The 24,226-nt window shown below is 37.9% G+C and overlaps 4 protein-coding genes across 6 annotated transcripts; 3 read left to right on the top strand and 1 right to left on the bottom strand.

Annotated features, from left to right (window-relative positions):
• Nucleotides 1-2,347: 2,347 nt before the first annotated feature.
• Nucleotides 2,348-5,060, top strand: LOC106652267. 2 transcript variants are annotated; one of them, XM_023459272.1, is made up of 6 exons: nt 2,348-2,419; nt 2,586-2,777; nt 2,865-3,119; nt 3,559-3,645; nt 3,904-4,196; nt 4,487-5,060. In XM_023459272.1, the coding sequence occupies exons 1-6, from the start codon at nt 2,417-2,419 to the stop codon at nt 4,611-4,613; spliced, it is 957 nt and encodes a 318-aa protein (XP_023315040.1). In that variant the 5' UTR covers nt 2,348-2,416; the 3' UTR covers nt 4,614-5,060. The 2 variants fall into 2 exon arrangements, with proteins under 2 accessions (XP_023315040.1, XP_023315041.1); XM_023459273.1 differs by lacking the exon at nt 3,559-3,645.
• Nucleotides 5,061-5,863: 803 nt separating this feature from the next.
• LOC106652340 (arrestin domain-containing protein 17-like) lies at nt 5,864-8,396 on the top strand. Its single transcript, XM_014371258.2, has 7 exons — nt 5,864-6,254; nt 6,794-6,949; nt 7,063-7,274; nt 7,341-7,523; nt 7,599-7,816; nt 7,898-8,076; nt 8,156-8,396. The coding sequence occupies exons 1-7, from the start codon at nt 5,912-5,914 to the stop codon at nt 8,287-8,289; spliced, it is 1,425 nt and encodes a 474-aa protein (XP_014226744.1). The 5' UTR covers nt 5,864-5,911; the 3' UTR covers nt 8,290-8,396.
• A 404-nt stretch (nt 8,397-8,800) lies between these two features.
• Nucleotides 8,801-17,924, top strand: LOC106652342 (chromatin assembly factor 1 subunit A-like). The gene is made up of 10 exons (XM_023459253.1): nt 8,801-9,085; nt 9,313-9,397; nt 9,483-10,309; nt 10,373-10,535; nt 10,628-11,047; nt 11,136-11,296; nt 16,298-16,446; nt 16,514-16,571; nt 16,649-16,790; nt 16,863-17,924. Exons 2-10 carry the CDS (start codon nt 9,325-9,327, stop codon nt 17,852-17,854), a joined length of 2,985 nt encoding a protein of 994 aa, XP_023315021.1. The 5' UTR covers nt 8,801-9,085; nt 9,313-9,324; the 3' UTR covers nt 17,855-17,924.
• LOC106652341 (transcriptional regulator ovo-like) lies at nt 11,322-15,877 on the bottom strand. Of its 2 annotated transcripts, XM_014371261.2 has the most exons (5): nt 15,770-15,877; nt 15,325-15,681; nt 12,567-12,843; nt 12,074-12,489; nt 11,322-12,007 (listed from the first exon to the last, which is right to left on the bottom strand). In XM_014371261.2, the coding sequence occupies exons 2-5, from the start codon at nt 15,328-15,330 to the stop codon at nt 11,675-11,677; spliced, it is 1,032 nt and encodes a 343-aa protein (XP_014226747.1). In that variant the 5' UTR covers nt 15,331-15,681; nt 15,770-15,877; the 3' UTR covers nt 11,322-11,674. The 2 variants fall into 2 exon arrangements, with proteins under 2 accessions (XP_014226747.1, XP_014226746.1); XM_014371260.2 differs by lacking the exons at nt 15,325-15,681; nt 15,770-15,877 and adding an exon at nt 13,357-13,566.
• Nucleotides 17,925-24,226: the final 6,302 nt, after the last annotated feature.

Below are 24,226 nucleotides of genomic sequence, written 5' to 3' on the forward strand. Positions count from 1 at the left end.
AAGTATTGTGAACGAGACTGGACCGGTACTTGAGATTCGTGAGAAGTGATTATGAAATTGTATTGAATTTGAAATGAAAAAATGCTCGGAAGAAATTTGTACTGCTACGAAATAAAAACTATTGCATGGCCGGAAAAAGCTTGCGATTACTATTTTTACGGGTAGTAAATAATTCGTCACTAAAATGATTTTGACGAGAATTCCTTGAATCCATTTTTTTTATTTAAAAATACATCAAAATAAAATTCAATTGAACAATGAAATAAAATAAAAATGTTAGCTAGTTTAAACATCGGATGAAGAGCAAAATTTATAACATTCCAAAACATTTCCATCGTTTGACGCGTTTAAAAATAAATACACTTACTACACGCATAAAATATCAGTGCCGATTACTTGCACGCGAATTTGAGATTTTACACACGTCTTTGATGCACGATACGTTGAAAAAAAATGTCGTTTACTGTTACAGCGACCTTCACGTAAGAGTAAAATCTTACCGGCCAGCATTCCGATGCTGGTCAAACTTTCCTCGTGTTGACATTTTGTACACTTTAATTTTTCACCGTTGATCGCAGAAAAATTAAGTGTTAGAAAGCTCTTGAATGAGCGTAGGTAGGTACATACGAATAAAAAAGGTATCGAATAAAAAGTCATGAATAACGTGACGCAGATACGGCCCCGTCGCGAGCGTCATCGTTTGTGAGAGTATTCGAAGCAGCTATACGATTGACATTTGCTTATAATAAACACGGGTGATATCGAGAGAAAAGTAAGCTATACTTTTGTGTCGCAAAGTGAAAACGAAGATCAGGTATAATATTCGGAAACGTCTATATGAATTGTCCCAGGCTTCAAGAGTCTGAAATTTCGTAAAGAATCAAAGCTAGTAATCCTGTTCTAATCGCTTACGTCTATTCTGCGTCATAGAGTTTGAGCATTAGGAATTTCACTTGCATGTAATACTAATTCAGAGGATATTTATGACAAGCCTATGCGTGAGCAATGCCTGAGATTTTTTTTAATCAAAATATAATTCATGTTGTACGAAAAAAAAACACAAGCGATTTACGTCCCCACTTTTCGATCTATCCTCTAACGGGCCTCCAATCGGCGAGTCAGCTTACGGCAAGGCACTCACCGTATAAGAAGCCAAGCCCGCCAGTTTTGTCTTTTAGAAAGGAAGAGGCTCCGTTGCTGAACGTATACACGACGTGATTTGTGCTTGTAAAAGGGATAAATTAACAAAGTGAGTGAAATTAAGTGATCTTTTTACGGTTCGAAATATTTTTGATAATAATTTTCGGTTGTTAAATTTATAAGTGAATGCGCTGAGAAAAACTGTGTGGTCAAATTATTATCAATAATTTGGCCAAAAGTAAAAAAGTTAATCGCAATACCGAAAAGATGCAGATTATATTAGAAATCAAGGTTGATTTATCGATCGATGATTTCAAACGTATGAATTTGCAATTGGTAGCATATAAAAATAGTTTGCAATGTGTGGCATTTTTTCTCAGGGCGTTATCATTCATTTGAGTTTCAAATATTTTAAATTGCATACACATCGATCATTGATTTTAGTCCAAAATATTTTTTCCCTTATTTATGAATATTTTCATTGATGATTTTCAAGTTTCATTGGTTAAAAATAACTTTATTAAAAAATTATTTACCCAATATCTGTCACTAAATAATCCCGACTTAATACAATAAAAAAGTAATATCACGACAACTACACCGCTTCTTGAATGAAAGTCAAATTTCTCGTGAATAACGCATATATTTTAACTACTGCTCGAAAAAGTAATGTCCTTTTCTCGCCGCCACTTTCTCATTTTGTCTCGGTACGAATGGTCAACGTCGTTTTTTGATTTCACCCGCGATTCGACAATCATCGATCTACCGTAAGTTACAGTTAGTTACGTGCTCGATTTGTGTATATACGCGGCGCAGATTTTTCACGCGTACGTTGCACGATCGGCGTTGATCGCTCGCAGCACATACACATCGATGGTGTAGCGGCGCCCCGGCAGTAGGTCGCACACAGTACGATCGTCTTTTTGGCGAATAAGTAACGGTGCCTTTTGATAGTTCCGCACCAGCAGTAAACATATCGGCACTTGGACGACGAACGGGTCAAAAAACTCGCTCAGCCGGCTCGCAAAAGTGGGTTAACGAGTTCCCCACCAAGCTCTGCAGCTTTACTCTCTTCTCTCTTTCTTTCTCCCTCGTGTTGCCGCTGCTGCGTTGGATAGACGTCGTCGCGTCGTCGCCGCCTTCAAAGTCACCTTTGTGTACGCGTACTTTCATGGTCGAGGTTTTCCATCGACAGCGAGTACGCGACTACGTTTTTTTATTTGCCAGTCGATCTATCGCTGGACAACAGTTACAACAGCTGCCTCTCGTATCCTTTATGGTATCCACTCTTATTTATCCAATTCGTAGTCGTTGGCGTCTCTTTTTTCTCTCGAATCGTACTGTACTCCGCTATCGAACGTAAACAACATAACTGACATTTTTAACAGTTTATTATTCGAATCGAAAATAAAGATAAATCATCAACGACGCTTTTTGTTATTCAGATAAATATGCAAAATAAACAGTATCTTGCGCTATGCCTGGTGGCTTTGGTCATGGGCCAGGCATTCGCTTTGCCTCAGCCGATCAATTCATCGGGTCGGAAGATCGAGTCAGGTGCCTCGAACAAAATCAATGAGGAAGATGATCTCGATAACGTCGAAGATGTTGCTACCCCCAGCTCTACCGCCGTTCAGGTGAGGTTTTATCTTCTCGAACAAAATCACGATGACTTGGTCAGGATTTTTTTTTAACTGATATAAACTAAACAATGTTCGAAACAGGAAACCGGCAATGGAAATGGTTTTTCATGGGGAGGCATGCTGGGCATGCTGATGCAAATGTTTCTAGGACAGTCCGGAGGTGTCGCACCGGCTGGTCCAAGCAAAAACGAAGTCGACGAGGCCCCGGCCCCGGTCAATCCTTGGGCCAACATCCTGTCGGTGGGGCTTCGTGTGCTCACGACTCTGCTCGGCGGACCTCAGGACCAAGGCGACGGTATCGATAAAATCGACAATGGGCCCGCAAGCCCGATGCAGGTAATATTTTAACGCTTTATCTTTTGATATGAATATCAAACAATTTATTATTATTGCTTACAGTAGTAGTAGTAGTTTTGAAAAAAAAATCACAATGCACAGTTGTTAGATCTATAGAGAATTTAGATTAAAAACCACACTTTTATGAAAGCTTGAATAACTATGAGAATCGTATACGTAAAATGTCGAGACAATTTTTTGTCTCGGTATTCATACATACGCACGCTATGATATATTTAGGAATTATTTTTTATATCTTAAGATCAAGTATATTATTGCACGTATAAGTATAATTCCGTTTTGAAAAAATGATGCTAGAAATTTTCTTTGAAATCATTTCGTTACTTGAGATCCATATTATATCTAGTTTAATACAACAGCACCCTTAAATGTAAATATATATATTAAATTAGTTTGCATAAAATTTTGCACGCATTAGGAGGTATTGCAATTGGTGTTGGGTGCATTTCTGGGACAGGGAAGAAATCCAGAGCAAGTGTCCGTGATAGCCAGCCAAGCAAGCGAGGTTAGTAATTTTGTACATAATTTATAAATACATAATGATGCTAAGGTACTCTTGAAATGTAAAAAGTTGCACAAATAGAAAATTCACATTCCTAAAGAGCAAATAAACATCGCGGCTCTACGTACTTTCTAAGTGTCGTACAACGAGCCGATGATAATCACTGCGCTTATTTTGATTTTCTCTTCCCTTTTCGTGCGAGTCACGAAGCAATTTCGAAAACACTCGAAAAAAACTTTTCTTCCTTCGCATTGTCAACAGTTCATCAACATCGTGATGAATCTGCTCGACGCCTTGAAAACGTCGTTCTCTCATCGATCGCTCGGAGCCCGGGCTCGGGGTCAGGCTTCCGCCGTGTCGGAGGGCGCCTTCGCCGCCATCACCATGTTCCAGGGCTACGTCAAGTCTCTCAAGGGCTACGGCATGCGTCTCGCCAAGGACAACAAAGAGGGACTCGACGGCTGCGCCGAGCGAGCCATCTGCGAGGCCAACGTCGAGTGTACCGAGGAGATCGCCCAAACCGGACAGACCCTGTCTTTCTGCCAGATTGGATCGTAAGTGTTTACTTTTTATACTGTTTCCGCCGAGCTTTTTCCAAAAAAATTTTACGAGTTTAGTACAACGATTTCAACGAAAACAAATGAACGAACGATATGATTTTTCGAAATTGTCCCTTTTATAAAATAGAAAATACATGGAGTCGATTTTGAGATATTTATTTTATTAATTAGAAATCGTGTAATTTTTGTTTGAACAGTCCCAGAGTTGACGTTGAGCCATGGCAAAACATATTTTCACATCTCCAAACAATAACATCTCAAAATATTTTTTTTTCTTTTCGCAGATACGTGACGAGTTACTTGGTGGAAAAGCGAACGGGAATTGACTTCGACATCCTACACGAAGCCGGCCTCTTGGGCCAACGTGGCGAGAACTGCAGGATACGCTTCCCAGACTGTAACGCCATTTAAATTCACGACGAGAACAAAACATTACATTAAAAAAAAAAAAAATCATTGTAAATATATCGCGACGAGACTGAACTTTTTTTGTATAACTTATATATTTTATATATTTATAGCCAATTGTATGATGTCTATATCACAAATGTGTAGGCTGGCTCGCGAGCTCGCGAGCAAGTATTTAATACAAAATGTTATATTATATACCGACGACAAAGACGAGTATAATTCATAGGAATATGTAATAATGTAGTTAACGCAATTGAGTGTGATTGCGAGCGAATGTGATTTTTTTCGTCAAAATTATATCGATATAGAGACGTAATTGCGAAGTTAAAAAAAATGTTCGACTATCGCTAATTTTATGATGGTAAAATTTTCAAGAAGCGATACGTTGAATTGGATGAATGACCTTACGTATTAATATAATATCACGTGCATGCACCTATTAAGCATTTGAAGTAGCGAATAAATTTAAAATTTAAGAAATAATGTAATAAAATATTGAAATTCATCCACCGTTTGCCAAGTGAATCATTACCATACCTTGAATCGAATTTCATTTGCCGTGAGCGAAAATTGAAAAATCATCACAAGACATAAATCGTATTTGTTGCCTCGACCGCCCAAGCCAACTGTTACATCATAGTTCTCTGCACATTTTATCGCCTACAAGTTGTAATTATAACCCATTACATCTCATTGTGAAAAATAATACGTGTTCAGGGTCAGCGGCGTTGCAGTTTTTCCGCGTAATCAAATCGTTTTCTGGTTCTTTCGCTTTTCTGCGATCGAGTTTTCTTTCAAAAGTCAAGAATTAATGTATCATCATTTAAGCACGTATTATTATGACTCTCGTTCGGCTGCTCTCCAATTTTTAGCGCATCGGCTCGTATTAGCGAGAAAGAAAACTGCAAGTTTGCGATTTTTACCGATCGTAAATCGTTGAAAAATAAATTTATACAACACTGTTATTTTTTCGCACGCAGAAAAATGTTAAATCCATAAAAGTAATTGAACCTATGAGAGAGATTTTTTGACAGTAATATAAAAAAAATAAAAGCGAAGAATCTGACATGTTTTCCTGCTTAACGATATAAGCGCAATAACAAAATAACGATCCGTACGTATACTATGTGCGCAATCGTGTAAAATGAGTGTGGAGTGCCTATATCGGTTTCAAGCTGTACAATGATGTGAGTGAGCGCAGCATCGCTCGGGCGGATCGGCCGATACATGTATAGTATCGTCTGGTGCCCGCATTCCCCATCGAGCGAGCGGCGACTGCCAGACGCAAAATATTGCGTATGTGTAAGACAGTCGTACGCTGGGCGTCCCGCAGCGAGCTACGCGTCGTACATACACGAAAATCACACAACTCCAAAAAGAGAGACAGAGAAAGAAGTAAGAGCGAACTTCGAGACGTCCGTTGTTGCAGCGACATCAAACAGTCAGCATATAGCTCAGCTGTTGCCTGCACCCTATCACACGTTCCGGCTCAATCGATACCAAGTTATATTATACGCACATTCAAAATGGGCCTGAAGGACTTCAAAATACACTTCGATAGTCCTTACGCGACTTATCATCCTGATCAGACCGTCACCGGCAAAGTTATCCTTACGCTCGATGCACCCAAGAAAATCAAAGGTGAGTCGCGTACATTCATACTGTACACTGTATGCGCTCATATACGCATACTTTCAGCGAGGCATGTGTGTCATGCGCTGCATTTTGGGCGTGATTTTCTTACAAGTATATGCTCGCATGTGTACCGTGAGATGAAAAATGCAATGTATGCGCTTTGAATGTTTTATACGTTGCTCTATTTTTAGTGTTTACGTTAGTTCTGGCAGGTATTATTAGGGGCTGCCTTAGCACCGATATTTTTGAAAACAATTATTTTCTATAACTAAAAATTAGTTAAAAGTTTTAATAATACTAATCGAGAATCTTAATTATATGATCATTCGATTCACTTTGTTCTTGAATAAACAATGATTAAATTGTATCTAAATTGTAATTAAAAAAAAAAAAGCAATAAAAAATGTTAGGGTAATCATTGATCAATGAACTGATGATTGAATTGATAGCATTAAGCATTATTGCTGCTATCCAAAATAACACTGTAATTAAAATAATCATTGACCATAGATAATTGTTCAACTTTTTTATTTTTTTATTTTTAGGAATAAAAATTAGTGTGAAAGGTGAAGCCGACACATATTGGTCAACCGACAGACAAGAATTAAACAATGAGGGTCGTTACATTAATGAAACGGACGTTGTAACTGCTCATGAAGAATATTTCAAAGCACAATTTTATATTCTTGGCTCATCATCTGGTAAATATTTTTATTGATACACCTCTTTTGTGATTTACAAAATGAAGTAATTGAAAATTCAATTAATTTTTTAAATAATCTGTTACTAATATTGAATATTGTGTTAATTTTAGGTGAACAAATTGAATTGCCATCAGGCACACATACTTATCCATTTAACTTTGTGCTTCCACCTTCGTTGCCAAGCAGCTTTGAATCTGATTTTGGACGTATAAGATATACAACAAAGGCAGTCCTAGATCGCCCATGGAAATTTGATCAAGAAACTAAAGTTGCTTTTACTGTTGTTTCTCATTTTGATTTAAATAAAGATGCAAAAGCTTCTGTAAGTTTTTTAAATGGTCTTCAATGAATGGTCAATTTTTTAAATTCTTGTTTAAATATTTTTCAGGAATCAGTTCATTTAGAAAAAAGCAAAACCTTTGGTTGCTTTTGTTGTGTTTCACCACCTCTTACTGTAGATATTACACTTCCTGTCAGAGGATATGTACCTGGACAATCTATACCAGTAAAAGTAAATGTTGAAAATCAATCTGGAATACAAGTTGATACAATCAAGCTCAAGCTGGAAAAGGTAATTGAAGAAAAGCAATAAGTGATAGAGTATTTTTGTAATGTTATGTTATTAAAAAAATTAATATAATTATAGGTTGTTACATATTCAGCAACTACTCCACGCTCTGATAAAAAAATTGTTGAAACCGTAGTAGCAGAGGTTAGTAAAGGCCCCATAGGAGGTAATGCACACACAATAGTAAGCTATGAACAGATGATTGATGTTCCTCCTACACCTCCATCAAATCTTCAGAATTGTGGAATAATTGATTTGGAATATAAATTGAAAATAGAAGCATGCATGGCAGGATTGTATGTTTCAAAACCCTTACTTACTCTGATTTTAAACAAAAAAACATTTGAATATGCTTTAATATTTTTTACTCTTTATAGTTATCACAGAAATTTGAGAGACAGCACTCCTATTTACATTGGAACCGTACCTTTATCTAGTTATCAAATGCCACAGGCTCCAATTAAAAAAATAGATTATGATGCAGGTGACGCAGATAACGCTCCATCAGCACCTCCAGTAGAATTATCCCCTCAACAAGGTCTTTATCCTGATTTAGGTAAGAATGAATTTAGAAAACAATCTAAATATGTATAGAATTATTTTATGATGATTTGCTACAATTAAAATTTTTCCAGCTCCTCCCTCTTATGAGGAATCAGTTTCTGGCACAAGACCCCTCAGAGATGGAAATGAATCTGAACATCTTATTGGAGGTGAAAGTCGTTTTGCTCCAAGATATCCAGTATATAATTTTAAAGTTTCTCCATAAATGCCTTATCTATAAATAATTTGACGAACAAAATATGTTGTGATAAAAAGACTCTTTGCTCAAGCCTGTGCTCTTTAATTATATTATAAAATTTAAATCAAATGTAATTAGATAAGTCTTATATTTTCTATAACTTTACTAAAATATTTGAATCGATGCTTGTTTCAGCAAAAAAATTTGCTGAGTTTTTTACCAGAAAAATAAATATTTTATTTTACAGAATGTCAAGTGTTTACTATATTGTGCAAATATTAAATTGTATAAATTGATGTATATTTTTATCAAGTAATTGAATATTATAAATAAAGTTTGATTTGCTTCATAATTTTTTTGGTTATTTTAATTTGAAATTCGGCGCTAGCTGTTCCTGAAGTCAATGATTGTTTTGCTGAAGTTCCAAGCATTTCCTTACATATCCATTATCCAACGCCTGTTTGTAGATTCACCTTAAAAATTCGCACTGCCAACACGTTATAGTTATAGCCTATATTATTGTCAGTCAAGCGAAATTTCCCCTACCATCTGCAGTTTTCCCGCGGATTTCGTTCGACACACAGGCTGGACAGTGAGGTGCAGTCGTGCAAGATAATTTTGTTAGTGTTATTAGTTCTAAAGAGTGTTGATAATTAAAAGATAATCGTAGAAAACTCATTTAGCGATATAAAGAGCTCACAGAAGAACTTTAACCGGTGAACGTCATCAGGACATGGGATCTTTGCATCATCACAAGACTCGTACTCCAAAGTGATTTTGTTACTTTCTTTGTCAAGTCCTAATCTCCACTGAGGAAGATAAGGTTTGCAAACTTGGTATTTTTCGTATATTTGTTCATGAATTTAACAATGCATGAATAAACATCTAATTCAGTTCGTTGTTGAAATTAAATTCAGTTTTATATCAAGTCGAAGATGATTTATTTTGTTATGAGAAAATAATCATATTTACATTTTTCAATCAAAATATTATTCATGATATTTAAAAAGCTAAATGAATATCATTCATGATAATATTTTTATTTAGCAGGTATAGGCAATTATGGATAGCTCAGAGCAAAGTGAGTGTAAAGTCAAAGTGGACTTACATTTAAATGCCACTAAAAATATAGAAGGTATAATTTTAATGAATTTTTTATGCTCAAGTTTGATCTGTAGAAGTTTAAATAGCATGAAGTTATATGAATATAAATGTTTCAGCAGAAAAGAAGAATAAAAAGAGAAAATTACGTGATTCTCCTGTGCCAAGAGTAGCAAAACAAGCTAAAGTTGATAAAACTGCCAATTCAGCAAGAAAGAAAATTGATTATGACGACATCGTAGTACTTAGTGAAAGCGATGAAGTTGATAGTGATAAAAATTCTAAGCAAAAAAATAAGGGTAGAACACCTCAAACTCCTAAAACACCTAAAACACCTAAAACACCTAAAACAGTAGATGCTCGAGCTAAAAAAACTCCTGGACAAGGAGCAGTTAAATCAAAAAAAGTAGCAACTCCAATTCAAGCAAATGCCATAACCAAATTTTTTCAGAAAAAGTCTAATTCTGATGGAGAGAAAGAATCTAATACATGCAAATCTGTCAATAACTCCAAGGAGTCATCTCAAAATAATTCAAAAGATGATCCAAAAAAAGAGCCTGTTTCAAACAATAGCAATAAATCTAAGATTGAAGAAATTGAAGTAATGGATATATCAGATGACAATGATAATGTAAAAGATACTAAAGTTGATTCACCAAAATCAATTAACAAGAAGAACTCTTCAGGTTCAAATGATGGTGAACTATTACTCAGCTCAGATGATGATGGTAATAGTAAAGATATTGATGATTACGGCTCATCGGATACAGATCATAAAAGAACAGAACATGAAGATACTGATAATGATGTAGAAAAAAAGCAATGCTTAACGCCTTCTAGTAGATCAATGCAACCTATATTAAATATAGAAAAATTAACTCCCAAACAAATAGCTAAAAAAAAAGAAATGGAAAAAAAACGTTCTGCAAGAGAACGACAAAAACTTGTAAGTTTTGCATTGATTTACTAAATTTTCAAATTATATTTAACATGCTTTTTTTATTTTAAGGAAAAAGAAAAAAAGCTACTGGAAGAAAAAGAAATGAAAAAAAAGGAAAAAGAGCAACAAAAAAAAGAGCGAGAAGAAAAAGAAAAAGCTTTAAAGGAACAAAAGAAAAAAGAAAAAGAAATGAAAGAGATAAAAAAACAGGCAGAACTTGAGTATGAAATATGTTTTTGTATGTAAAATGATTAGACAATCCATGATTTTATTAATCTTTTTCCATTACTCTACTTACTAGGCAAAAACAAAAAGAAAAAGAAGCCAAAGAGGATGAAAAACGTCGGAAAGAAGAAGAGCGTCGAAAAAAAGAAGAAGCAAAAGAAGAAGAGAGAAAGCGAAAGGAAGAAGAAAAACTGGAAGCAGAACGAAAAAAACAAAAATTGGCTTCAAATTTCGTCAGTTTTTTCAAAAAAACTGCAGAAACTAAACCTGTTCAAGAAGAAAAAAAAGTCGAAAATAAATATTTTATGCCCTTTGAAGTTAAAGCTGATATGCGTATAGCACCATGTGTTAGACGAAGTCTCGAGGAGAAACAAAAGTTAAAACTCGATGAGTGCATTAAAAACGAATATAAAGGTAAATCAAAATCATACTTGGATGACATAAGTGAAAAGGATTTCAAACCCAGAAAGTTTGGAAGAACTTGGCCATCTGAAGCAAACGATGATGTTGTTGTCATAGGTAATAAAAAGCTCAACCTTTTTATATAAAGCAATTAATTAAGGTCAAAATTAACTATGTCCTATAAAATTAAATGTGCGTCGTACAGAGGAAGATGAAGAAAGCAAGACTGTTGTGCGAGCAACTAAAATCGAGCGGCATCGGGCAAAGCTATTTTTGTTTCAAGAAAACCAACGACCACCTTATTGGGGTACATGGAGGAAACAGAGCAAATTCGTCAAACCACGAAGACCTTTTGCAAAAGATAGCGTGAGTACTTTTTATATTTTTGTAATCGTTTTTTATTAATATAAGTTTAACATAGACATTAAAGATTGGTAGTAAAAAACTCAAATTTAAAGTAACTAAAAATTACATCTTATTGCAATTTCATTGAAGCTATACAATCATTAAATGTCCAATGACAACAAAAGTTTAATTTAAACTCGTAATTATTAAATATAATTTTAAAAATTAAAAAAGGTAAAGAATACATCTATTGATCGGTGACCGAATAAAACAGCAAGATTATCCATCGAACTTATCTAAATAACATTGAAAGTGTATAATTTTACAAGATATCTTATCATAAGTTACATTTATCAGATCGGCGAAAACTTATTGTTATTAAAACTAAAGTGTACACGACTAAGCTTTGTCGTATCGACAATTGGACGCGCGGCCTTCGATAAAATCCAGCTCTTCCTTGTCGGCGTCGCGTCCTCTGGCGCGCGAGAACAACAAGTTGAGCGAATTTTTCCGATGCACCTTGCGATGCTTGGCCAGGTGATCGCTGCGCGCGAAACGCTTGCTGCACAGCTCGCACGGGTAGGGCTTGATGCCGGAGTGCGAGCGTCGATGCCGCGCCAACTCGTCGGACCGGCTGAAGCGCCAGCCGCAGCCGGACCAGGTGCAGGCGAACGGCTTTTCCCCGGTGTGGCGCCGCAGATGAGCTTTCAGATGCGACGCTTTTGCGTAAACCTATTGGAAAATACTCGATAATTGGTCGTACGATCGAATCGTGGTTACTTAAAATTGATTCTTTACCTTGGCACAGCCTTGATAGGAGCAGGGAAAGCAGCGCTCGTCACCACCGACGATCGTCTGCGCGACAACCGGGCCGCGGTCCGCGTAGTTGTGAGTGGCCAATGCCGTGTCGCTCGATCCCATCGATGTCTCGTCCTTCGATCGATTATTGTTAAAGTCTAAAATATTATTATTACTAAGTGGATTGTCGTCGAAGGATCTGCAAAGATCGACGTCTAAAATTAGCAGCGGCTCCTCTTGCACGAAATACGCCTGGGGCGTCTGCTGCTGTTGTGTCAGTTGTTGCGAGCTCTCCAACGCGGGCAAATGTAAAAAGTCCTCGCAACCCGCTGTGCAGAGGGGAGTCCTCATGGGTAGTCCCGCGTTCCACTCTTTGTCCATGCACCATTCCAAGTCAGAAACCAAATCGTCGAGATCTAGCAAAAAAAAAAAAGATTTGTTCAAATTCGAGTCGTTTTCAAAATCTAAATAAGAAAACAAATACCAATCTTACCAGCGATCGGCGAATTATTCGCCGTCAAATCGTTCCAGGTCACCTCGGGCGAACACACGGAGTCGGTGTAAAAGTCTCGCGACTGTGCCGCATCGATGCTCAGGCTGTCCCTCAAGTGCTCGAGAAATTCGGAATTTTCGCTCGAGGGCGTCGTGCAGGGAGTCGATTCGTAGTCGGAGAAGAAGCTCGACGAGTTGACGGGCGACAAGTCGTGTCGCTCGGAAAACGACGGGCTTGGCTCGATCCCGAGCGCAGAAAACAGAAATTCCTCGGCCATCTAAGTCAAGAATCGTTTATCAGTATATTGTTAAAATCGCGAGTCTCAACGTGTGTCGTACGGACGAATTTCATCGCTGCTTATTAGTCGCACGACCGCCGGAGATGATAATAGTGGCGATTATGCGCTTTCGAGAGCATTATTACGTAACTTTTACGAAAAATATTTTTTCCAAGATCTCGCTTTATGAAATTAATTTAGCTTAATTCTAACTTTTTTCACAAAAAAGAATGAGAGAATTTTCGTTCAATCACTTGAATGTTAATTATTTGATTTTAATTAATATTCGATTTTATTTAACACTTTAATTATAAAGAAGTTGCTCGAGTCTGCATATATTGGACGCTCGCACGTTACAGAGTTTAACGATACCTAGGCTTAATTTGAAAGGAATCTTAGCATATCTCTATTTAATGTAAGCGCGCGAGTTTTGATCGATAGTATATCCCCTTGCAGAAATCAACGAAGAACGAATTCACGCAATACCAAAAAATACGATAAATCTGTACTCACATCGAAAATCGGACTGTCGTCGATCATTTCTAATGTACTTCAGTGTTTTAATTCTATATCTATCGCGCCTCGCAGTTTTCCAATCGCCCGCACAAAGGGCCTAACGATGTTAATTTTCTCCGCGATCGCGAGCGAACCGATACTAACTCTGTGACATTCCGAATGGTACTAACTAGTAAAGCCATGCATGGTAATTAAAATCGAGTATGAGTCGGTCGAGAGATCGGTCGAGAACAGTGGTAGAATAATGAAAACGATATTATATTGGGTTTTGAGCCTGCCATACGTTTCACACACATGCACGCGCAGACACCATCCCCTGGGGACCAGTGCGAGCAGTGCTAGAGAGAGAGAGAGCATCATCTGACCGAACCAAGACACGCAGATGTATATATATTTATGAACTCTGGGCTCTCTTGCGAGGAAAATTTACTGCTCGCTGATAAAACATTGACGCGTCGTTGTGCGTGCGAAAAATGACGATACAGCACTAGATCATATGATTTCCAGACTTTGGGAGAGCTTTTACGCGATGAGCTTTTTTTTGGGGTCTATTCAGCGATTCGGACGTATCACGATTATTTTCATAGTTATACGGCAAAGGCCCAAGTCGTTTCGTTACTTTTTGGAAAATGTAAACACGAAGAATCGATGCATAAAACGACGAACCTAAAAGACAAAAGATACGAACGCGTGGCGCTAGTCGAACAACAATAATAAATGCGCTATCGCGGACTGGTCAGAGTATATGGGTTTTCTCGCCTCTAATCCTCCGAGAATTGAAAGCTGCGTGCGTGTCTGTTCTTCTATTGATATTCGTGCAAAGTTGTGCGATTTTTTTTTGGCGCCAATGGCACTTCGTTTGCGCACGCAGCACGGATTTGATAATGAAAAAGCAACGAAAACGAATAAAGCAAAAAAGAGAGCATTCCGATAGCTCGACGCTTGCGCGCTGCAAAGTTTCGACGATCCCGTTTATTATGAATTCGTTTGCAGCATTTTTTTCTGCAGATAATAAACTTATTACATGAAATGTCGTTGTTATTGTACGTTTTAACGAATCGACGTAGAATCGATGTTTGTGCTACATTCGCGCATTTTACCAAGCGTATACCGATGAAGTCTGTACGAGCCCAGTTGAGTCAAAAGTGAATAATTCACGTAAATACCCAGATCTTTGTCTAGCGCGTCACTATGTATAATAATACCTATACGGTACTGGTCATTTCGCTCTGTGCTCCGGCGCGATATCGCCTACATACGAGCTCGTATGTCACCCTTGGCTCGCGCAGACTCGCTCGTACACTTGTGTGTTGCATTATTATTATTATTTTTTTTCACGGGGGATCTGGCACTTTTTCATCGGGCTCGATCGCTCGCGTCACAGAGTCGCGGTCGCTCTACGTATAATAACAACATCTACGATATAGATATAATATATAACATAACGCCAAACGCTTTTTCACTTAGCCATGTACTCCGGCTGATAAGGGAATAATCAACGCTCTCGTTTCGGTATATTTCCTTTTTTCGTTTGTATTTTAATCTGCGCGAATATTTCTGTACAATGTCAAATCGATGCGCGCGCTATATATTATAGTTTCTTGCCTTTCTTTTTTCGTGTGATTCCCGATTAATCATTACGTTATTATTCGCGATATACCCGATGATCGTGTACGCGCGAATCCCCGAAACGTTTACCTAATTTGTTGGCCGGTCGCGGCTATAAAAATACTACGTCAACACACGCGATGCTGTTTGCAACCGAATTTTACAAATGAGCCGCTAATCCAACTATACTTATCTCGTTCTCGATAAGTCCGACCGAAAGATCGAGTCAGAAATTTTTCCCATATCTTTGGTATATCGTCAAGGTCGCCATCACTATCATCGACTCGAGCAGCAATTGAAATCCGTGAATAATACAATAAAGCTGGATAAATCAAGCATGGCTCGTAGTACACGTACCCCCATTATTCCTCTTGGCAGCGATTGTCACGAAGTTTTTCAGTTAATCTATTTTTCCATCCTCCTTTTCCTCATGCCGACAGCAGCAGCGATCCTCACTCTGCGAATCGTGTACGGCTGGGCTTTGTCAGATTGCCTGGGCGAGTTGTGTCCATATGATAAATAAATATGTGTATAGCTCGCGCGCCTCTGGGCTGCAGCGACTGTATCAGATGTTTCCGAGCACGAGGGATGATATCGGCACTGATTTATGTGACAAATATCACAAACTCGCACGACGTTCAAGGTCGTATATTAATTTCCCAGTTAATATTTATGTGGTCGATTCTTGCTTTTCTTCAAGTTGACAGTTCCACGCTGTATGAGAACAGATATTCTCAAATCAGATTTATTCAAGCTAATAATTCTTTACTCTATGACATTACATATTATGTGGATGACTTACCAATCGGATGGATATGGGCGAGACACCGTTCCAAATGCAAAAAATAAGCACTCGTGCTGTATCAAACACTCTTTAACACACGCGTTGGCATCGATCTTGGCGAATTGAAGAAAGCGTTCGGCTCGCTTATGTTTCGACTTTCGACTAAACTAAAAAAGAGAAAAAAGTCATCGACCACAGATTAAAGAGTCGCAAGCGGGTCTATGTATGTATCACACATGTGGTGCCTCGTGTAGTGTGCCTCTACACAATGAAAGGCCGCTCACGCGGCCGTGGCGGCATCAGCATCATTTGCTGCCGGTTCGACGATAAGACTCGTCAAGGAAGTAGCTCTCTGATACCGATGTCCTGCCTATCGTATTACGTGTAAACAATCTTGCTCGCCTTTACATACGTTACAGCAGGCGTCAAAATTTATTTCTTTTTCATTCGCACAATAGGCTTTTATCGCGCTCATATTATATTGATTAATGAACTCGAGGATATGGTTTTGTCAATGGTTGTGAGATTTTATAATTTTGTTTTTAGGATACGTTCGATTATGAGGTCGACTCTGACGACGAGTGGGAAGAAGAGGAACCTGGAGAATCGCTTCATGGCTCTGATGACGAAAAGGATAAAGAAGAAGACGCTGAAGATGATTATGAAGTCGATAATGAATTCTTCGTTCCTCACGGGTAATTTATTTATATTTTTTATCTTCGTTTATATTATTGTATGATTTAAATTTTTCTTTTATTTCAGATACTTATCGGACGAAGAAATAAACGCCGATGAAGAAGAAGAAGACGAAGATTTTGAAGTGCGTAATCAAATTATAATCATTTTCATTTTTTTACTATCCATGGTATTAATTTGTGAATAATTTAATTGTTTCAGAATCCGGAGAAGCAAGAAGCCAAGTTGAAAGTACTTGGAGAACAGTTTGAAGCTGAAAGAAAAGAAAAAGCTGTGAAAAATTTGAAACCCAAAGTCATAGGTTGTATTTGGCTTAACGCTAACGGAGAATGCCCAGAAAACAGTAAATTAATTACGACATTTTATACAATTATTTTTTTTCGTACCTGCTTATGAATAAAACAATTTTTTTCAGCTCGTCCTCTTCATGTGCAATTCCTAAAGACTCATCAAGCATGGACGCGTGAAAGGCCTATTATTCTCACTCCACCGGCAGAATCTGGCAATTCAAACGAGGCCTGTACCACACCATCGAATAAGCACGCAAGTGCCCGCAAAGCTAAAGCTTTTGAGGAAGCCATGCCAGATCTCATCCGATTGCTCCATGGCAACAGACATAGTCGCGTTTTCCTGGTCAAGGAGTTCATCGAATTTTGGACCAAAAAGAAGGGGATGGAAGAGAAACTCATACCTAAGGCGAGACTGCATACGAAAATTTCCGAGATAGCCACGTGGGGCAATTGTCAAGAAGCTGGACCTCTCAAGGACAAGCTTTGTTGGTTTGTGTCTGAAGAAATTAGAAAAAAATATTTTCCAGAAGAAAAGTTGTCATTGCCGAATCGGTGGCAGTATTTGTTAACACCAAAAAAAAAGAATCTCGATCTTGAAGAAGAAGAAAATAACGAAGACAAAGAAAAAGAAAAAGAAAATGAATCAGAGAAAAAAAGAGAGCCAGAGAAAAAAGGAATTTGTCTGATAACAAAATTTACCAAGACAATGACGACTGAAGAAAAACAGAAAGAATTGACTGAAAAACCCGTAACTTCTGAATTGTTAATCAAAAAACCCGGTGCTACGGCTATACCATCAATCAAAACAGGAGCTACGAAAGCTCCAAAACGAGCAACGTTAATATCTGTACCACTTGGACAACCGTTGCCTCCAAAAGTTCCAAAAATTAGTTTATCTAATGAAGGAGCTCCAAAAAAAGATCCCCCAAAACAAAAAAGGAATGATGCTGATAAAGATGATGGATGCGTACCCGTATCGACTAATGAAATCGATACAAATGCAGAAAGTGATGAAAATTCAGTCAGTTTAGGGAGTGCAGACTCAGAAAGTTTAACGAGCGAAGAAAATTCAGCAATAAATGAAGAAGAGCCAGAAGTTATAAGCATTGATGACTAATTATTATTATTGAATAATGATAATTGGTCATACGTAGTATTATTTTTTATAAAAATTTGCAACTAAACTTTTTAAATGTTATAATACATGGGAGAATATAAAATATTTACTCATAAATCGTTACACAATCATTTTTATGAATGTTTACAATAAAATCATTCATCGTAGAAAATGTTGCCACTTATGGGAAAGTGCCTTATATTTTTCAGTGATAACTCAATAATGTTCTTTCGACTATTTCTACAGTTTAACGTAGATCCATTATACTAAGATGTTTTTATGTATGAAAGTTAGGAAGGGGTTTCGTTATTATCATATTCATGTAAACGTTTTGTTTGGTAAAAATCAAGTTAAAATTTAATATTTTACCATTGACACACAATTGACTATAATTTAAATTTTCAAAAAAATCTAGTAAGTAGCACTTGAAATTCTTATTATTTGAATAAAAATTTTCAAGTACTGTTTCAATTTTGACAAGTTTAAATCGAAATTATTTGTTCAAATTGAACTGTTTTTTGTAATAATCTTCAGTTCTTTATTTTCATATAAAATCAATTTCTTGATGTTGCAACATTATTTTTATGTTTAACAATAATTTGTACAAAAATGAAATTTTTAACGTAAGAAAGTAAAAAAAAATCAAACAACTTCGCAATGAATTTGCTTCATTTGTCCATTTCCTAACTTAAGAGTTGTTTTCATCGTGCTCTATGAGAAACTTAAATGTACGTGGGCTGTTTATGCGATAGGTAACGGAATAGGACCGAAAAAAGTGATCTCTTCAAAAATATCTTGGCTGTACAGAAATCGGGTGTAATACATTATACGGACGAATAATAACATATTTATTGCGCGCGCGCGCAACCCGAGACCGATTTTTATTTTTTTACGATCGGCAGTATAGCGAAAGTGGATAATAGCTCGGCGCGGAGCTCTCCGACAACGGCAACGACGTCGTCATTGTCGTTGGGCTTTTGTGCGCAGTCATCGCGTCGCATGTGTCCCAAAATTGCGAAAAAGAGAGTCTGGTGGGCCTATGAAGCGCAGCGCGCGGGATGATTGCCATAATTATCGAATTACCTTGCTGCGCGCGCGCGTCGAAAAGAGAGAGAGAGAGAGAGAGAAAGACATAATCACGCGTGCGCGCAGCGAAAATTATTATAAGGTCTCGCGAGCGCGCGCGATGCACTTTTTTTTATTGTTATACACTTTTTGGCACAGAGGACACGGAGCAATTTTACGCTCGGGTATTTTCTTTTTCTTGAGAAATTCGACTGACAAAGAAGAAGTTTCAAAAATTTTTTATGGGCCCGCGCGCGCGACTAACGGTGTCGATTGTTATATGCGCCGGAGCAGAGACGCGCGAGCCTGTCGGCCTGAGATTGCTAAATTGATAAGTCGTAAAAAAAGTGGCAAGAAAGATCGACGATATATATCTTTGATATTTTCGTCCAAGGAGATGGCAAAGATTCTTTCGACCAATTGTTTACTTTCCATAAAAAGAAGTACTGCGATTCGGATGGCAAGATTATTTTTGTTGCTTTTGAAGCAAAAAAACCGCGATAATTTTGACGAAGCTGTAATGTGGGCTTAAAAAAATATATCGTAGTAAAAAAGTATAGTTAGCAAGTATGCCGTTATTAACGATTCTTACCTTTCTAACAATTTAAACGAGTTTATTTAGTAAATGGCTCATATTTACGTGAAAATAAAGTAATCATTCAGAAGTTCTATCTATATTTTTTAAGTAGCTCATCTTATGTTCAGCTATGTTGAGTTAACATTACTGTTTTTCATTCTGTTCTGTTCTCATCCGCAAGTCCATACATTTGTGGAGTTGATCTGAAATAGGTATACCTACGACTGTCTTCAAAATTTTCTTTTTGAAATGATGAAAAAATGAAAATGGAATATGAGGAGATAGTGATTAATTAAAATTCTTACAACGCTGCAGCTTTTACGATCGCATGCATTTTCTTAGTCATTTAAACTCATTCACAAGTTACATAAAAATAATTAAGCTTATAAATATCAAAAAAATGGAAATTATTGTTACTAATCCAAGCAATTGAACGAACCGACTCGGGAAAAATTAGTGGCAAACGCAGGAAATAAAGTGTAAGTCTATTAAAATGTTTAATAGCCGAGCTCTTTCTCGAAAGAAATAACACATATAATTTTATGTAACGATCGCCTCGAAAAGGAGCTCGAACTTGCGTTAGTGAATTTTCGCCTCGGCTCCATATCGGGTGCGGGATGATAAAAAGTTTTCCCGTGAAAAACTATTCTTTGGATGGTCTAACGAGGCTGTGCGGCTGCGACTATATATATACGTGGAGCTGCAACACTAAAAAGAACCCAGTAGAAACGTGCGGTGGCCAATGGGGTGGCAGAGAGGATTTCCGCTTCTGCGAAGCTCGGGGATATCGAACGTCTCCAGGTTCACTCAGAGACTTTTGCGAGCGTTGGATCTTCTCCATTTCTCTTCGCTCCATTTTCTCAACCAGTAGGTTTCCCTGGTTCTTTATGACTTATTATTTTTTTTCATGCGCAATAGTGAATTTTATCAGTTACTTTCAAAAATTATAAGGACAAGCATGACAGTTTTTGAATTATTTCGAGAAAATCGAGGTTCAAATCGAATCACCTTGTTTTCACGTGAATTCATTTTTGAGCTTCATAGATTTTTTTATTTTTACAGAAGTTTACTTTGACTATGTGTATCTCGACAAGATATGTGGGCGGAGGAGGGATGTAGCACAGCAACGGCAATTCTTTCTCCACCCTTTGGGCGACTGATGTCCGAGCGTCTGTGCTGCTTTTCTTTTTTCCTCTCTCTCTCTTTCTTTCTCTCTTTTCCAGGGTGCTGCTGCTGGTACTGCGCTCGGTCGAGAAAGAGAGAAAAAGAAGCGAGATAACGGCGGAGCGAGAAGAGGATGAAGCTCCCTCGCTCTTTGACCTCGCGCAGTGGCGGCCAAGCCTTGCCATCCGTCTCCTGTTTGTGCGTCTTGTTTTCTTCTCTTCCATGCCACCGCAGCGAACTTCTTTTTTTTTCCTTTTTTCTTTTTGCAACCTCCCTCCTGGCCTCTATTCTTCGAGGCACAAACACCCGACTCTTTCTCGTTCGTGCTTTGTGCACGAGCTTTTTCTTTGGCTGCTCTGCCTCGACGCAAACTCTTGAATATTTTTTTTTACAACAAAATAAAGAGTAGAAATGCTTCTATGGGTGTCTGCTGAAAAAATTAATTAAAAATGTATTAACTTTTCTGCGTTGAATGCTAAATTCAAAAATACCATTGAAATTACGTAATATCATTTACATTGTAAGTGAATTTTCATAAAACTGTAAATAAGCTTATGATACCTCGAGAACTCGGCACGGTGGGCCTGAAGCCGCGATAGGTTTCATCAAAATGGCCACCAAAACTGATTGCACCACTGTTTAGTCGGTCAATCACAGATGAAAACCCCGTTCGAACCAAAATCCTAGCTGATCCTGTTCAAAAGTTATACGTATTTTTCTATTTTTATCCAAAAACCTCTATTTATAGTCCGGACGCTGGCTCGGTTTTCGTAAAAATTTCCGACTCCACGGCATTTTTACACGTTTCTAGACGTATTTTGATGCGCTGAATCGATTTTTTGAGGTTGATTTTCTCGAATCAGGTGCGTTTAAAAGTTATAAACAAATTAATTGTTTAAACGGCCATATCTTGTAAAATATTGAAGATAGATTGAAACAGTTTATTTTTATTTTATTTGTCTTTAAAAGACAAAGAATTTCCATTAAATTAATTAAAAATCCGTCCACTAGAAAAAAGTTATGCAATATTTAGTGCAAAATTACTAGAAATACGTCCTTTTTTATCTTTCAACCCCCGTAACTTGGCTCGTATTAGTGCGATCGAGCTCATCGACGTCTCATTTTAAAGGTAATAACCTACACAACAATTCGGTGGTAACCGCCCATTCCCCCGAATCCATTCCCCCGAATACCATTCCCCCGAATAAAGAAATCCCCGAAGACGCTTTCCCCGATGCCATTTCCCCGAATATACATTTCCCCGAATATACATTTCCCCGAATATATATTTCCCCGAATATACAACCCTGCAGTTCTATGCAGGTTGCACCCACCATTTTCACGCAAGTTTTTACCGTACTCGGCACCGTCAAAACTCGTGAAGGAAAAGCGGATTCAAAAAATGTTTGCTTGCCCCTGGCGTACGCTCTACTTTCATCGAAAGAAGAACAGCAGTATAGGGCTACGTTGAAGGCATTGAAAGATGCAGCTGCAGAGTACAGCATTCAACCCTTCCATGCTCAAGCAATTATGACCGACTTTGAATTAGGAATAATTAATGCTGCCCAGGAAGTATATCCGGATGCTGAAATACATTTATGCTTCTTTCACCTGAAGCAGAGTCTGTACAAACAGATTCAAAAACTAAAATTGCAGAAAGAATACAATAACCCTGATGATTCATCTGTACGAGATTATGCAACAATGATAGCGGCTTTATGTTACGTTCCAGCGCAGGATGTCGTTCGCGCATTAAAAGCCCTGAAACCTGAAGTTCCCGCTGCATCGATATCCCTTAGAGCAGTGGAATCAGTACGATTCCGTTATAAGGAACGAGCCAACTACGAATAACGCTAGTGACGTAATTTAGTGACTGTCACGTACTTTTCATTTGTTTATACGCGTTTTTCGATGGGATAAATTATTATAATAACGTAGCAACTTAATATAAATGAAAGTACGTCAAAAAACGAAAATTTTAAGACGTTCCAAAAGGTAATCGATCAAATTGTTTTAATCTATCTTCAATATTTTACAAGATATGGCCGTTTAAACAATTAATTTGTTTATAACTTTTAAACGCACCTGATTCGAGAAAATCAACCTCAAAAAATCGATTCAGCGCATCAAAATACGTCTAGAAACGTGTAAAAATGCCGTGGAGTCGGAAATTTTTACGAAAACCGAGCCAGCGTCCGGACTATAAATAGAGGTTTTTGGATAAAAATAGAAAAATACGTATAACTTTTGAACAGGATCAGCTAGGATTTTGGTTCGAACGGGGTTTTCATCTGTGATTGACCGACTAAACAGTGGTGCAATCAGTTTTGGTGGCCATTTTGATGAAACCTATCGCGGCTTCAGGCCCACCGTGTCGGTGACTATTTTTTTTTCTTGCCAAAATCCTCGTTCATATCTCATGCGAGCGCGTAAAGTAGAAGAAAAAAAAAATTAATGAAAGTTTCCTTCATCACAGCCGTGGTGGAGAAAAGTTATGGCACACCTGCGATGCTGCAGTAATAAAACGGCTTTCGCGCGCGCGACGTTGTTTTGCGTCGAATTAAATCACAGATACGCGTAAGAGTCATGGGCGTCAGATTTATGCGCGACTACGCGCGGCGCCAGAATGGAGGGCAACTTTTTCAGCAGCGCTGCGGATGAAGCAGCAGTCGCCAGAGCGGCCCGTGGATTAGCATTTAATACTCCAAATGTATGTGATACAACAGCTGCTTTGCCGTTGTCTAATTTTTTTTGTTGGTATTTGAATAATCGTGATGAAATTTTTTTTCGGTAAATTAGTCAAAATACAGTGAGTATACTCCTTGCATTTATTTCAAGATACGAGCAAATTGATAAAAAAAATTACTCTTTTTGTTGTAGATATGAAGTTGATACGAAATCAAAATTGTTTTTAAAGAAAATAGCGTATTAGATTATTTTCAGCAATTACGTCCGAGTCAAAGTTTCAGCTAATTGAATAATCATTAAAATATACTCGTCCGAAAAAAGCTCAAGAAAAGCAAGCAACAAGACGTTGGATCGCGTCGAAGCGGAACGCAACGTGTTTAATCGAAGCTTGAGAAATCGCGCCCAGGAATCGTCGGATCATAGGGCGTCTTCGATCGCGAACTCGCGCGTATGCATAATATAGGCATGCGGGGAGAGTATCGGCGTGTGCTGCAGTGCGCAACAGTGGCTCATACTTTCTCATATAAGAGCCGTATCGCTTTGTGCGCGCGATGTGGCACACACAAGGTCTATTTGGTATCAGCTACTCGCTCGCTGCTCTCCGTCCGAAAAAAAGGAGCAAAAAGGATCGGGATATATAGGCGCGACGTTTGCAGCGCGGCACAACGGCAGCGAGCACACGCGATTTATGTGTGTGCGCGCATAAATAGCCGCTAATTATATTTCGAGTCCGCGCGCTGTAATGCATAGCAGCGAGAGAAAGAGAAAAAGAGAATCGGAGAGAAGAGCCAGAGATGCGCGATGCACTTTTCTACATTCCATGAGAAAAGAGAAACAAGTGCGTGATGATGCGAGTGTGCTGCTGCATGTGTGTGTGT

The sequence above is a fragment of the Trichogramma pretiosum genome, unplaced genomic scaffold (assembly GCF_000599845.2).
Source record: "Trichogramma pretiosum strain Unisexual culture from Peru unplaced genomic scaffold, Tpre_2.0 scaffold31, whole genome shotgun sequence".
NCBI lineage: Eukaryota > Metazoa > Arthropoda > Insecta > Hymenoptera > Trichogrammatidae > Trichogramma > Trichogramma pretiosum.